Source organism: Natrix helvetica (assembly GCF_964273705.1).
Source record: "Natrix helvetica genome assembly, chromosome: 4".
Taxonomy (NCBI): Eukaryota; Metazoa; Chordata; class Lepidosauria; order Squamata; family Natricidae; genus Natrix; species Natrix helvetica.
This window is the reverse complement of record NC_138550.1, coordinates 53,400,741-53,417,176: the sequence shown is the minus strand read 5'-3', so window position 1 is coordinate 53,417,176 and position 16,436 is coordinate 53,400,741. Positions and strand designations below refer to the sequence as shown.

Below are 16,436 nucleotides of genomic sequence, written 5' to 3'. Positions count from 1 at the left end.
GTCCTTTCTCTAAGGTATTTTGCTAACTTCTACAATTATTCTGAAGAATAAGATACTTTTGGCTCTGCAAATCAGAGCCAAACTGTGTTTCTAACATAAGTTTTCTCCCTTAAAAAGAAATGTCACAAAAATATTGTAATGCTTACCTCCAAAAGGTGTTGGAAACTGAGCCATGATTCAGCTACTTTAAGTAGCTAATAGATGTCTGAAATAAATGCATGCATAAAAACAATTTGGAATTATTAAAAATGTGAAAATTTGAGACATAAATACAGGAAGGAAGGAAGGGAGGGAGGGAGGGAGGGATTCCATTATATTTTTCTTAACAGCATTAAGTCGATCACAAATATTGTTACAAATTTATTCTAAATAATTTACATAGTTGATTATTTTAACAAATTTTTAGGGAAAGTGATGGAAAGATAATGTGATGGAAAAACAAATGCTATACATTTTTAAAAATAGGCTTGTTTAATTAGAATGATGTTTGATTTTATATAATTGCAAATCAGCATGCATGGGGTTTTACAGTGCTTAAGAAGACTAATTCTCACTGAGGCTCCTCATCAACTTAATAGCTCTCTTCTAATTTTATACTAGTTTATAATATCCATTTTTACCCAGAATGAGGGACAATATTCCAAGTGAGATCTCACAAAAAAGAGTAAAATGGAATAATTACTTCCTGTGATCTGGATTTTATGTACATCGCAAAATAACATTGCCCTTTGGCAGCTGTATCACACTATTGGTTCATGATCAACTTCTAAAAATTAGATATAAATATAGCTGCCAGCCATGAAAGCCGTCTGTGATTTTGTGCCAGTCACTCTCTCTCAGCCCAACCCACATCACAGGGTTGTTGTTCAGAAAATAGAAGAATATGTTGGCTGCCTTAACTTATTTATAAAAATAATAAAGGTGGGATAAAAATAAATAAATCTCTAGGGAATTAGGGTTTCATTGTCAAACCTGACACTAAGGATGTTTGATATATGTATGTATTTTCAATATTAAATCACATTTTAGATTAAAAGAATTGTTAGTTTATAGTTTATAAATCAATTATATGTTAATTTGCAAGAACAAAGCAATATTTTAAATATATTGTAATTAGTATTGATCAATCAATCTACATTTTTCAATTTCTTTCCAAACTAAGTAGCCTGGAAACTTTAATTTTTTTCAATGTTACTTTAATCATACATTAGCATAGAACTAATATAATAATTATGATAAAATAGAAATAAAAATAAAAATGCATATTGATAAAATAAGGTAAAGAGAATTACAGAATACAGGAATTAAAATGCAAAATCCTGTAACATTAATTTTACAATAAATAATGTAATGCTACAAATATCTAGCATACATATCTATCAAAGGACATATGTAATACTAGAATTTAAAAATATGGCGAGAATGAAATATGAAGCAGTAAAATCTAATTAACGTAGAAAAATTGTCAAGGTATGGTTAAAATATGTGATATAAAGATATGGTCAAGATGTGGTTAAAAACCATAACCAACATTGTTTAAAACCACAACCATTAAAACAGTCAAAAAGCATTCTAATAAAAAGCATTCTAACTTAAAAACAGTCAAAAAACATCAGACTAAGTTTTAATTTTTACAAATGTTTTAAAAATTCAATAATTAAGCCAATCTGACAATACTATTGAATGTGAGTCTCAATTTACTTCAGCCATTTTAAAATTGGCCATAATAACAATAATATATTAACATTTAAAGAGATATTCAAGGTGATCCCCAAAATCCAGGATCTACCAAGATTTCAGTGAAACGAAATACCTTCCCTGTTGAATCCAAAGACATCTTGATCTCAATTTTGAATCAGTAAAACTAAAATAAATGCCAACAAAAGGCATGAAAGCTCAGAAAATTAAATCCAATTTGTAGAGTGAGAAACTTGAAGGATGATTGCATCACAGAAAATTTAATAACTTTTAAATTCATTTTAACATCGTGAAAGCTTTGGAAGATTTTTTTCCAAAGAATTCCAAAAGGAGAATCAATGCAGTGTTTATACTTTCAACATGTTGAGAAAACTGTCAGCATGAAACACTGTCTCAATTAAAAAATTCCCAACGTATTAGGATAAAAATAGAATAATTATTCAAATATCTTGATATCAAGTCTGATATAGCCAAATTTACAAAATAAGTAGTCAGGATGCCAATATTTCATGTTAATGAAATAAGATTATGAAAATAAGTTTCTGGCAAATTTATAAAACCTAAGGCATACAGTAATCTCTATCTGATACACTCCTACTACAATACCTTTAATATTGTCAGGGTTTCAAATTTCAAAGCAGACATTCTAAAAACAAACAAAAAAAGGAGCATGAGGGGATTCTTTTTTTCTTTCAAGCACACTTTCATGTTTTTATTTGCTAATATAGGCATATACTTTGTTTTACAATAAGTTTATGAAACATAACAATTAAACAGATAAAAACTATGGTAATACAAACTAAAAATACAAAAGGATAAAAATAAAAAAACACAAAGTGCAGAAAATAAGAGAAAACAATGAAAGGAAAATAGTAATGAATAAAACAAGAAAAAACAAATACAGTACCTTCCCTCTTCATTACAACACACATAAACGATGTTAGCAACTGATCACCTTCTCTTAAAATACAACAAATGATCTCTACTTCCCATACCTCATCTTTTGTCCATAAACAAATCCTCATGATCAATACTGGTAAGCAAAACTCTACTAAAGGTTACCAGAGATAACAACTTATCTATTTTAATCTTGGTAAAATAAATCAACTTTATACTTCCTTATAACAATATTGATCTTTAATCCATTCAAATAATGTCCTAGAACATAGTTTCTTTTCATTTTTCTTTGTCGCTTCTTTAAAAAGCCTATAAGTTCCTTCTGTTTACCTCATGTTCAAACTTCAAAGTCCCATCACATCATGTTTTGTTTTAAGAATTCAAAATAACAACATTTTCCTATAAGAAGGATTCTTACAATGTCAAAATCTTATTCTAAATCCATCTGAATCCTTAGTCCATAACTTGCACCTTTTGATGTTTATTTTAAAAAGTACTCCTAAAATTTGTATTTAAATTTTATTTTGCTAAGGATTGAAGGAAACTCACCTGGTGCTATAAAATATTGGTCCAAAGTTTCCTAACAGTTGAAAAGCAGTTAAGAAACAATTTCCAAACATGAGTAAGAAATTAAGAAAGCTACATTACAGCTGGGAGCTTGGTAGAAATCCCTTGACTGAAGTTCAAGAATCCCCAGGTTATGCATTGGGTATGTCTGGTGCAATCCTACTTCATCCAAGTCCAAAGATAATAAACCTCCAAATACAAAGGAACCTCACATCCTCAGCCACTCTGTATTACCAGGGTTCAGCTGAAGCCTGTTGATCCCCATCAAGACACTCGCAGCTTCCGGGCATCGCGAAAGGACATCACAGCATCATTTCATTCACTGGGACAGAGATACAGTATGCTCATGATACTGCACCCTGAGCTAATGGATGATCTCACCCAGCAGTTTCATGTAAATGTTAAAAAGGAGTGGACATATCACCAAGCCCTGAAGGATCCTACAAAAAGGGGGCTGTGGACTGGACCTCTCACTTCCTATCAACAGAGACTGGGACGAGCCTCAAAGGAAGTAGATGAACCTCCACAAAATTATGCCCCATCCCCAACTCCCTGAGTCAGCCCAAAAAGATATCATGGTCATAGTACTGAAACCCATTGAGAGATCAAAAGGGATGGATGTACTACCCCATCCCGCTTTGACCAGAGATCATCTAAAAATATGACCAATGCTGTTTCTGTTCCATATCAGGGTCTGGAGGCCTATCGGAAAGGATTCAGATAATCTATTTCATCCAGGAACTTTTGTTGTAGTACTTTTGTTGTAGTATCACTTTCCCTAAAAATTGTCCAATGGGGTCCAGCAAAGGCTTTGAGAAAAGGGCTCATCCTCTTAAAGGGAACTGCAAACAACCCTTCCAGCAAAGAAGAATTCACCATCACTAAGACCTATCCACATGCCATTTCTAGGGACAGCCTTGACAGCATGAAGCGTATGGATCTAATTCCTAGGTGTTGGTATTTACAGTCTGGACGACCCTGTCCATTTCCTCAGTTTCAACAGGATCAAATTGTTCCCAGATTAACTAAGTAAGGCATGTCCACAGGACTTGTCCCATTGCTGGCATCCAACTGGGATCAATTTTATCTGCCAATTGCCCACCCTCTGACTCCTGCTGAAATACCCCCTGCCACCTGAATATTGTAACTCACCCTGAGCTCCCAGAACCTTCATCCTTTCCCCAATACTGGCCTTTTAGCTTCCTTAGCTGGGGATCCAGCCAGCCAGTCACATACATCCAACATCCTACAACCAACAAAGCATTTGCTCTCAGCACCTCTGAAATCCTAACCCCTCATCCAAAAGTGTCACTCTCCCCAGCCTCTATAAATAGTCTTTAGCTAGAAGTTGAAGATGTAATTTATTTATTAAACAAATATCCCACTTTTCTATTTATAAATCACTCAAGGTGGCTCATAGCAATTGAAAATAAAAGTAAAATAAAAAAACAATAAAATTAAAATCAATATTAAAATCTGTATCATTAAAATCAAAATGAACTGAACGGCATAAAGCTTATTTAAAGATATTGAGTTTCACTATTTTCCTTAATGTTGACAGTATTTTTTGCAGGATTTTTCATAACCACAAAGAACAAGGCCCTCTATTCAGTAATAGAGAGCTGACCTTCTGAAAATAAAATGATATCCGCTTATTAAAATAACCAGAGGATGAGCCCTAAAAGAGTGAGGGCCTAAACATTTAGGTCATATTTATGCAGAAATATTTAAAATTCAGATGGGTTCACAATTTTTTAAGCACCACTGTATTTCTAAGCTTGAGAGTACATGAAGAGTAACACAGATTATAAAATGCACCAGTCTGTTGTCAATTTCCTGAGCTCTTCTTAATCGTCTAAGGGCTCTCTTGCCAAGCTGTTGGGATAGAAGCCTGCCAAGATTCCTGAAGATAATGTTCTGAAGCAATTCAGGCATTTGCTTGCTACATGGCCTGCAATTCCACAGGTGGGCACTTAGCAACTGGTATTTTAGCAGTGCAAGTCTTGGCTATGTATATCAGGGCTTTACAGTCGCAATACAAACCAAAGCCTCTTCTGTTTGTTTCTGCTGTGGGCAGGGGTTTCTATTTGAATGGTTTCTCTGGTGTTCAAGTCTGAGGAGGTTAGAGAGAAGAGAACTATAAAAGCTCTTTCTCTTATTCTTTCCTCCGTGTCTCAACTCTTCTAATTGCCCATCAACTACAACACAACATTGGAACAATTCCTCCAAACTCTCTTGTATGCCAATAACTCATTTCTCAATTTGTCAGCAAGTCTCTTCCAAAACTGGTCAAAGCAAGTTTATTCCATTCCATATCCCTGACAGTGTCTGGAAATCCAACATATAAATACCAACTCTGCAATGACCTTTCTTTAGTTTGTGAATTTCCCAAATCACTGTTGTTGTTCTTTCCAGTTCATCACAAATCTTTGCATGAAATTTGGGTAATAATTCAGCAATTGATTTTTGCCTTCAATAAGGAGCATATCCCTTTTGGTAGCCTCTTCTTTCAGTGGACTCAGAAGAAAGGCAAACCTGGAGTGATGTGTAGATAATTCCGCTAGTCCCAATAAGAGGGACCAGACTCCCTTGGATTAGGGTGGGTCCTTGGCTAACAATTGGTGGAATTTATTTAACACCAGAAACAAGGATAATTTAAAACCATTACAGTCCCCCAGTCACATGATCAAAGTTCAGATTGGCAGCCTGCCTGCACTTATGGCCAAAGGAATGTTTTAACTCCCATTACCTGCCTATCTTTTTCCCATTTCTGCCTTTTAGTTGCTCTGCATAGAAACACGTCTTGGTGGAGGTGGCAACACATGATGTGCTGGGGCTGAAACAGACGCAATCTCAGCTAGCTGCTATCTCCCCAGGTCTCTATATTAGCCCCAATGCCATCCTAACACCACGGACAATCAAGATCGCTACCTCAACATCCACATCATGGCATTGGCCAGCCACCCTTATGCCATAACACAAAGCTGCCCTTGCTCCTCATTCCACCAGTTCTGCCATCCCCACCATCACAAGAAATCAATGTGCAAATGCAGAAGTGTGGGCACAGCCTTTTTGCAAAGCCTCAGAAGCATCACAAGATGGCAGTGTGCAATTTGGTGAAGGGCATGTGCAGCTCAGGATGTTTTTTATATTGCATCTGGTAGTTTTATGTTGCATCTAGTACTTATAATTTATCTTAGATTTCTGCAATAATTTATTCCACTGAGTCTAAAGTAGAAACAGAAGTCTGTTTAACATGGATGTTTGCCAATACACATTAATCAGTAATATAATAAATTTTAGATATCCTATCATTTATTATATTACAGATGAACGCACACTCAGAAACAATATTTATACATATCGCTGTCACTCTTTATTGTTTCATGCCTTGAATGAAAATCAGAAGAAATCTGATAGTATGCTTTTTGATTAAGAAACTTGATTAAAACTCATATGCTTTCATGAGATGAAGTATTAATATGCATGCATGTGTATATTCAATGACTTTTAATCAATTCTGTTAATTGGAAAAGATGTTACCACATACTTCTGATTTTTGATTACTACAACTCAGATGGCTTATACTAGCACATAACTATGTGAGATAAAGCAAACCAATCTAGCCAACCTAAGTTCACTTATTCTCAAAACATCCAACTAGTATGATTCATTTTTGCTTGATAATTTCTAGTTATTCTCACATTCCATGTACCAACTATATATGATCTTATAAAGCAAGGAATACAGGTAGTCCTTGACTTAAAGCAGTTCATTTAGTGATGGTTCATAGTTACAATGGCACTGAAAAAGTGACTTATGATTGTTTTTCATACATATGAGCGTTGCAGTATTCCCATGGTCACATGATCAAGAGGTACTTGGCAACTGACTCATATTTATGACAGTTGCAGTGTCTCAGGGTCACCTTTTGCAACCTACTTACAAGCAAAGTCAATGGAGAAGCCAGATTCACATAACAACCACGCTGCCAAATTAACAACTTCAGTGAGTCACTTAACAAATCTGGCAAGAAAGGTTGTAAAATGAGGTAACATTCACTTAACAAATATCTCACAGAGCAACAGAAATGTTTTTCATCAGTAACTACAGCAGTGCTTTTCACTTTGGAGGTTTTAATCATCTGGCATCTAATTGACCTAAATGTTACAGCCTTGTATATACTGTACAGTTTTATTGGCAACAATATCCAAGTGGTTTCTCACTACCTTCTTCCAGGCATGATTTACTGTATATTGCCTTCTCTCCTAGGTGAACTGAATTTCCTCATGCTTCACTTGTTCTCACTCCTGTTGCAGATTGCTCTTAGCTTTAAATCCCTATTTAAATTCTTCTTGCAAATATGACTCTATTAGAGCCCAGGATCCAATCAGCATCACATTTAGAGCCATTAGAATCGTCAGCCCTCTCATGACATTGATATTAATAGGTTCATTCATTCATTCCCTAGAATTTTACTTAATAACTACAGGTAGTCCTCTACCTATGAACACAATGGGAACCAGAACTTCTGTCACTAAACAATACAGTCATTTAATCAAGTAACTGTGCCCAATTTTACAACCTTTTCGGTTGAGCTCCTTAAGTGAATCCAACTTCCTGCACTGACTTTTCTTGTTAAGTGGCTGGGAAGGTTGCAAATGGCAATCATGCAATCCTGGGACACTGCAACCATTGTAAATATATGCCCTTGGCAAGCATCCAAATTGTGATCACATGACCACAGAGACACTGTGATGGTTAAAAGTGAAAGTACCGGTCAAAAGTCACTTTTTTCAACATAATCATAACTTTGAACAGTCATTAAACAAATGGCCTTAGGAGTATTATTGATAGATTTAATTATTACGCATTTATAGATTCTCTCCTGGTCTTCTCCTTTTTTAGAATATTACTTCCAACAAGTAAAAAAACACATTTCACAAATGTGTAGCATGGGGGAAAGGGAAGCTTTTCTGCTAAAACTTGCAATTCAAGGTTCATAAAGTAAAGAGGTTGAACACAACTCCAAATTTTTGCCAACTTTTATTATTTTTTTAATCTAATTTTTCCTGCAAGTAACAAGAGAATTGTTGTGTTTAGGATAAATATGGCAGTCAACTGTAATTATCAGTTATTCTGCAACAGCAAAACTGGAAGGAGACAGACTTTGGCTTTTGCAGGCAACAGAGAACCAAGGCCCAAAAGGAAGTATCCTTTGCATTTTGGAGGCTCAGCATAATAGGACAAAGGCAAATTTGACCCAGAAGAGGAGCAGATATCTCATACTTGTGCTTTCTTCCCTTTTTCCCCCAAGCACAGATCTAGCTAAAATAAAACTGCATGATAACATCTCAGTTGGCAGTACAGATTGATTATGTCAGGACTTTCAAACTAAATTGAATCAAGCCTGGTAGTATTTGAAAGGGGCCACCAGAGCTACAAGCTAGGCTGGAAAGTTGAAAAACGTAAGCAAAGAAATCTAAGAACACTTTCATATGCTCTCAAGAAAATCGTACAGTAGGGTTCACAATTCATGTTTAACTTGACATGAATATTTATTTTATTTTTATTTACTGTCTTTGTTAAGGCCACTCATCTCCAAGAAGACTTCGAGAGGCTTACAATAGTTCCAATAAATATGCTAAAAACACAACTAAAAACCATATGACTGCTCCAAAATTTTATTTTTCTATATCTATATCTAATTTTCTATACTTTCCTTATACTATTCTCTTGTAGAAGTCCAGTACATTTACGAGGATTTTTAAAATAGTCTCACAATAATACTAATAATGCTTAAAAACATAATTTATAATTCATATAAAGCAGAAAAACAAAAAGATGATTAGAAATCAGCCCTAAAGCTTTTGTTATCCCATAAACTAATAAGTAAAGAGGGACTGATTGATTTCTTTAAAAAATAAATACCCTAGTCCAAACTCTCACATTTTAACATGAACTATAAGGAGCTGCTTTTGAAAGGAGTTCAAATTACTAATCAGGGCTAGTTTTTGTTAGCAAGTTACTCATACATCACAACAGCATTATCAATGCAAGGTAATCTGACAAAAAATAAAATAAAAATAACAATTGAAAATAATAAAGACATAAATTAAAAAGAAAACAAAAAAAAACCCTCAAAGGGCAATCTCAATGGACCAAAAGGACTTTTTCTGCTGTTAATTTTCTATGTTTCTATTTCCAGGCACAATTCAAGAAGATATTCATAAAACTTTACATAATTTGACCTTATTTGAAATACCAACTATATAAAAGTTTTGTAAGGTTTTATATATGAAATCCATATTATTTGAAAAGCCGAATTTAATATCATCCTGCCTGGGTTTTCAGACTCTGCCTTATGAAAAGCTTCCTACAATATCTGAGGTTGGTTTAAATTTATCTTATTGGCTTCTTTGTAATTTACTGGATTTTGTATTCATACTCTATTAACAACTATGGAGAGTAGCTGTGGTTGGAAATGCAAAGTATATATTCAATAAAATAGTTGAAATTCAGTGCATGGAGTCGCTTTTGCTAATTTTACCAGCTAGGCAGCATGGATTCAATTTAAAGGGCTATTTAAAATGCAGGGTGCAATGTTTAAAATCCTAAACAGACTAAAGAAGGAGGCAAATCAGAATGCCCTAATCTGAGGCACTGTAAATATTTCAGACTTATAAGCATCATAGATTTCAGCCAACAAGGATAAAAATGCTGATTCAGCTGAACAAAGTTTGTTCAACACATACTTTGTTTGGGCTTCTGCTTGAGAAAGGATAACTATGTTCTGCAATAAATCTTTATAAAACTCACTCAAATTTAAAAGACAATTGCTAGATGTAACAGTATTTTAGCCTTCAAGTGCATCGTCTAGACTCTAGAACTACCTATTCAAGAATTATTTCCATTTTCATTTTAAAACCATCAGCGACTTTTTGTATTTGCTCCAAGTTTTATTTTTTTATAATTTATGCTCAAACTTAATATTTTTCAGTTTTATTTTAATATATGATTAAAACATTTAATTATTTATTTTCACCTTCTGGCAAGTTGGTTGAAACTTTAGCTGAAATACATTTAAGCTTTCCTACTGGTTAATTTTTCTATATTGTTACTTTATACGCAGTTTAATGGGGTTTTTTATATTGCCTGTTTGTAACTTTTTGTACTTTTGAAAGTTGCCAGATCCTGCCTCTCAAACTTTGGAGCAGATCAATGGCTTTTTGCTTGCCTTATCATTACAATCTAATTTCTGTATGCTACATTATCCAGTTTCCACTCAATTAACAGTATAAAAAAATAAGATGTTTAGAAAAGATATAAACATCCCTGGAGGATCATTTTGAAAAAAAACGAGGAACAATAACTTAACACATGAAGGAAACTGACTTAATTCCTAATGCAGCAGATGCCATGTTTTATGTCTGTTCTAAGAAAACAGTAAAGTTAGATTCCTGAAGAAACAGATAATTGTTAAAACTGAAGGCCACAAGATGTTCTGCATCCCTATGTTAAATCATGCCATAGTTATTTACGCCCCTCATAAACGCTGACATTTCATCTTCTAACTTTTGAACTATACTATTGAGCCCAAGATACACTGCAGTGCCTTTCATTCATTGGATATTACCATTCAAGTAGTTATCTGGGATTTTTCATTTTTAATACCCGTCATCTAAATCAAATCCGGTCACAAAATGCGTTGGAAGCATTTTCACTAGAGTAGGGGGGGCAGGAATGTAACTTTCTTAGACACAAGCTGGGGTGGGGGGGCAGTACCAGACAGTGCAAGGCCAGGCAGATGCAAAGATGTAGAGGTGGCTTTTTTTTTTTACTAGTATTTGTTTTGCCAGAAAATGTCAGAGCCTAATGTAAATGAGATTCCTCTCAATGAGCCATGGCTGCCAGGGACAACAGTTCATGGATTATCCAGCACTGTAGTCTAGGAGGCTTATTCAATTATTTGTCTGCATTACTATATAATCTTCCAGGGAGTTGATCAGAACCGATACAGTACAAACAAGCTGATTCATAAAGCCACGCAAGAGAGGCGTTGACACCCTTTCATAGACGAGGCAGGGCACTCGCTTGTCCGAACTGGCCACCAGCCATGCACAGAGAACAGGGCCCGTCTTTCCAGCAAACCCTTTGGCTCCGGCTCCTTCCATCCATTCCGCCCCCCTCCGCACTAGGGAGTCAAAAAAGGTTCACCCAGCGGGACCCGCGTCCGCATCGTCCCTAGTCATAAAATAAATACATTTTTTTTAAAAAAAAAAGCAATCACGGCCATCAGCGAAGAGCTCCCGGTGCGCGACAGAGGTCACTGTCCACGGACCAGGATCACGCAAGCCAAGGGGGCTGATGCGATGAAGAAAGAGCGGGGCTAGGAGGAAAGAGGACGAGGCAGGCGAGAATCTGGAAACCATCGGGAGGGGGAAAACAGCCCCGGACACATAGAAGGCAGAAGGGGACGGCGTCTGCGGCCCCAACCTCGCAGCCCTGGGAAAGATCCGTAGCAAAGCCTTGGGGAAGGGGCTGGGTGCCCTCCTCCTCTTCCTCCTCCTCCAAGCGCCTGCGCTCACCTCCCCCGATTGACCCCTGCGCTCTCCCCGCCAATTCAGCCCTTTCCCACAGCCCGACTCCCTTCCACTCCCTGCCGTTACCTCATTATCTATCGGTCTCCGGTGTCCTCCTCACAATCTCGGCCAGGGCGGAGAGGAGACGTCTGGGCAGCAAAGGCCATTGCCTCCGCCAAACGCACCATTCCCGTCCCTCCCGCGCCCGTTCCTTCTCCTCCTCCTCCTCCTCCTCCTGCCGCTGCTGCTTTAACCGCCGCCGCCTCTTTAGAGTCACCGCCGTCTCGGGGAGAAAGGAGGGGGGAGGGGGAAAGAGACCTGCCCTCCCGGCTTCTTCTCCCTCTCACACGCCCGCTATATTACTGCGCAACGCGGAGAGAGACCAATCCCCGGGCAGCCAACCGAGTTTTCCTTCACGGAGCGATCCCGCCCCTCTTCCAAATGACGGACACACCCTTCCACCAGTAGGAAAGGCGGAAAGGCCACCCAATTGATCGCTGTAAGCGCCGATTTATACGATGCCCGAGGGACTTTGCACGTATCGTTCGTTACGGTTACAAAACGGCAGCCGTAGTGAATGTGAAAATGATATAAGGAAAAGGTATATAGGGCTGAAGTGCCAGCCCAGGGAAGGTCATTAGAACTTGTTTTTCCATCAGGAAAAAAGTACACATAACCTCGAACACCATTCAAACCAAAGCACTCGGATTTTCACGTGTCCACTCCGACTTTTCCACCCTTCAGCAATTGGAGGGGCGCTGAGAACTGAAATCAGATGATTCGCCAGAGTAACCGGGAAATGTAGTCATTTTAATTCAGAAACTCAAAAAGAGTCGGGAAACGCTCAAGATACGTCTGAATGGAAGATTCTTGCCCAACGGTCCCGCCTCTACTTTGAGTGACGGTCGGGTTGGCCAATTAACAGTTGCTTTTTCAGGGAACCCTTATTTGTAGGATTTGGCAATCGACGTTTCCGCTCCCGCGAGAATAAAAGAGGGGCCTCAAAGAGGTAATGGGCTTGGCGAGGTAGTCGCGGACTCTTTTTCTCGCGTGGGTGAGGGGTGCTAGACGTGTGAACGGCAGGGGGTGAATGTTGCGGTGCAGCTGAACCCATAACCCTCTCGTAATCACAGATAAGCCAAATCTGTTAAGGCGTGAGTTCCTTCTCAAAAATTAGAGGAAAAAATATCTTCAGCTAATAAGAATTCACATATTACGCTAAGCTGTAACATAAATGATTTACCCTTAGCTTACAATATGATTGTTTAGGTTTGATCTGGTATATTATGTGAATTCAGGTTTTATTATTTGTAAACCATGGTTTGGTGTTACCTTTTGATTCACCAAAGTAATGTATACATTCAGACGCTGAATGGTGGTTTTGTATAGTAATCCCAAATATAAACTCACATAAATATTTTCTCATTGGCCCAATGAAAAGTTGCACACACAATGGATTAATCTGTAAATAAATAAATTTATTCAAACCTATTTTTGAGTTAGGGGATATCCTGTTTTTATAGTGCTGAGCGGATTTTACAGATACCTAAAGCAAAATACTATTAATTAGGAAGAAAAATACTGCTAATTTTCTTCTAATTGTAAAGAAAATGCACTTTGGATCCATTGCTATGTTGCTTATTATTACCATTTTGAAAGGAATAACACTGATGCATAGTTAATAGTTTTCTGAATGAATCAAATTGCTTGGATTTGCACAACAGGCAACCATAAACTTACCATGTTGGATGTATTGTGCAGCACATTGAATCATAAACTAATCACAAATGCATTTTTATAATAGTTGCTTTTGGAAAGAGGGACGGCTATACAAATTTAATAAATAAAATAAATAGCATCACAAACTAGAGTCCAATGAGGTAACATAGTTCTTGTGAGCATGTTATTCAACCTAACCGATGTCACATAACAATTTGGCATCAGTTTTGGAATGGGAAAAAATACAGAAATACCACCTCTTTTTACCTTCATATGTAATGTGTAGGTTAACACCCACAAACTTTTTTGGGGTAAAACTTTAAATTTACCAAAACTTACCAAATATTTAGATAGAAATTGTTTAGGACTACTGTATCTGACCTGAAGATTTTCTAACATCTGAGTTTTATAGCAACAATGCTTTATTTTCTTCTCTGAATTTTAAAGATCACTATGAAAGGCTTATATTGGCAGCAGAATTCTGAAAAAGAAAGAGAGTTCATCTTCCTGGAAAAGGTGAGTTACACTGCTATCTTACCCATCTATTCAATATTCAATCAGGGACTGTTATTTTCCCAGGGTTAAATTGAACAGTATATCTAGCCACCTAAATCATGTCTTTTTGCTCTGTTTGATCTTAAGCAGCCATTTGATTGTAATTCTAAGTCATAATCTTAAGGCATCTCCAATCAATAGAGAGTTACCGTACTGTATGCACTTCATAAGAATACTATCCTGAAAATGAGATATACATAGCAGCCACCTCTCCAATTCAACATCAACTAGTAAAAGGATAAATACGGATGCATTTTGTACCTGTTATTATTCAAGTTTTAAGCAGTGTGGTGGTAGGTTATTTCCTCAAAACTGGGATATAGACACGTATACTTACAGTATACTGCTTTATATGCATTTAATACTGCAATATTATTGCAGATACCAGTTGGCCATATGGGAACGCACCTATTTCTATAAGGAACACTTATTACAGATTAACTATAAGAAAATAAAGGTCATGCATTTGTGTTAAAAAAAATGGACTTTGAGCCTCGAGGAGCATAATATACAGCAATGTTCCATTTGTTAAGAATCTGGGCTTATTACTGCAGTATTTGGAGAAGAGACAGGCTTACACTGCCTAGGTTGCTTTGGATGTTCAGAAGAGTTCAGAAGCAATTGTACCAGTTGCAATTAAACTTTTTGAAACCAAGACATTACACAAGTCCCAGACAAAACCCAACTAAACCCAGGCATCAACTAGGCCGTCGAAGTGATGTCCCGGTGTGTGGAAGCCGTACGGGTCTGGATGGATGACAACCGACTCAGGCTCAACCCTTCCAAGACGGAGTGGCTGTGGGTTCCGGCTCCCCGGTTCAACCAGATAATTCCATCTCTGGCCATTGGGGGCATTCAACTCGCCCCCGTGGAGCGGGCGCGCAATTTGGGCGTCCTCCTGGATGCCAGGCTGTCCATGGATGAACATGTGACAGCCGTGGCCAGGGGGGCATTCCATCAGGTTCGCCTGGTGCGCCAATTGCGCCCCCTATTGGACCGGGACGCCCTACGCACAGTCACCCATGCGCTGGTGACGTCTCGCCTGGACTACTGCAACGCTCTCTACATGGGGCTTCCCTTGAAATGCACTCGGAGACTACAGTTGGTCCAGAATGCGGCCGCGCGGGTGATTATGGGGAGCACCAGGTACTCCCATGTGACACCACACCTGCGCGAGCTGCACTGGCTTCCTGTGGTCTATCGAGTGCGTTTCAAGGTTTTGATTACGATCTTTAAAGCGCTCCATGGCTCAGGACCTAGTTACCTGCGGGACCGTATTCTGCCCCACACATCCCTACGACCTATTCGCTCGCACAGAGAGGGACTTCTCCAGGTGCCGTCCACTAGACAATGCCATGGGGCGGCGCCTAGGAGCAGAGCCTTCTCTGTGGCGGGCCCAGCCCTGTGGAATGACCTCCCCCCGGATATTAGGACCACTACAGACCTCCGCTCCTTCCATGTTAAGCTCAAGACCCACCTTTTTCAAATATCTGGCCTGGCTCAACCATAACTTCGTTACGCTCCTGAGGGTTTTTTAATTTAGCAATTTTATTTAAGGGGATTTTAAACTGTGTTTTAATTGTGTTTTTAGCTGTGTTTATTGTCCTTCACTTACAAGTCTACTCTCCTTCATGCACAAATGTAATTGTCCTTGTTTTTTCGTATGTATGTGTGTCCTATGTGTATTTTATCCTTTTGATTGTACGCCGCCCCGAGTCCTTCGGGAGAGGGTTGCGGCTAATCAAATAAAATTTATTATTATTATTATTATTATTATTATTATTATTATTATTATTATTATTATTATTATTATTATTATTATTACAAACCAGAAAAAACTGTTTCTAAGATAAATGAAACAATATTGCTCATGTTTAGAGGCAGAGCTCCTACAATTGAAACAATTGTGCCTAACTATTTGTGTTTAAATATAAAACAAATTTTAATTTTCAAGCTCAAGAGCTGATGCATCCTATTCTGAAAGACATTTTTTTCTTCATGGAAACAACAAATAGAGGACAAATTACAAAAAATGGAATTTTTACCTGAGCTGCTGATGAGTTTGGGACAAGAAAATGTTACTTATTTCTCAGGCAACAAATTCCCAATGCAGAATTACAAACTGAATATAGTATGCTCTAACACACAGGACAACTAGGTTGGAATAAAATGTTGTTTATCTTTCAACATACTTTGGCCAACCTATAAATAATACATTTAATAGGGGTTTTATGCTATTGAAATTTGATATCTTGCTATCAGCTTTGCTTTCTCATTTATTTTCTAAATTTCAAAAAATCATCAATGCAGAAATGTTTTACCCTTAAAAGGATAAAACTATCAAATCACAGACTCGTATTTTACTCTATTGTAATTTTGTCTGAGTTATTAAAAATTGGCTCCTAATACCTCTTTATG

General features: G+C 37.4%; 2 protein-coding genes across 4 annotated transcripts in view; one reads left to right on the top strand and one right to left on the bottom strand.

The window, feature by feature from the left end:
• Nucleotides 1-12,097, bottom strand: part of ITSN1 (intersectin 1) — a 75,784-nt gene extending 63,687 nt beyond the window's left edge. Inside the window, exons 1-3 of the mRNA XM_081952184.1 lie at nucleotides 11,832-12,097; nucleotides 2,305-2,344; nucleotides 147-205 (exon numbers count right to left, since the gene is read on the bottom strand). Of these exons, the coding sequence (XP_081808310.1) occupies nucleotides 147-174 (28 nt within the window). The 5' untranslated portion in view covers nucleotides 175-205; nucleotides 2,305-2,344; nucleotides 11,832-12,097. The remainder of the gene's footprint in view (nucleotides 1-146; nucleotides 206-2,304; nucleotides 2,345-11,831) is intronic.
• Nucleotides 12,098-12,235: 138 nt separating this feature from the next.
• CRYZL1 (crystallin zeta like 1) overlaps nucleotides 12,236-16,436 on the top strand; it is a 30,081-nt gene continuing 25,880 nt past the window's right edge. The window contains exons 1-2 of one of the 3 annotated variants that reach the window (XM_081952189.1): nucleotides 12,236-12,753; nucleotides 13,911-13,979. In XM_081952189.1, coding sequence (XP_081808315.1) covers nucleotides 13,917-13,979 — 63 coding nt within the window. In that variant the 5' untranslated portion in view covers nucleotides 12,236-12,753; nucleotides 13,911-13,916. The other 2 variants (XM_081952188.1, XM_081952190.1) reach the window with 2 other exon arrangements.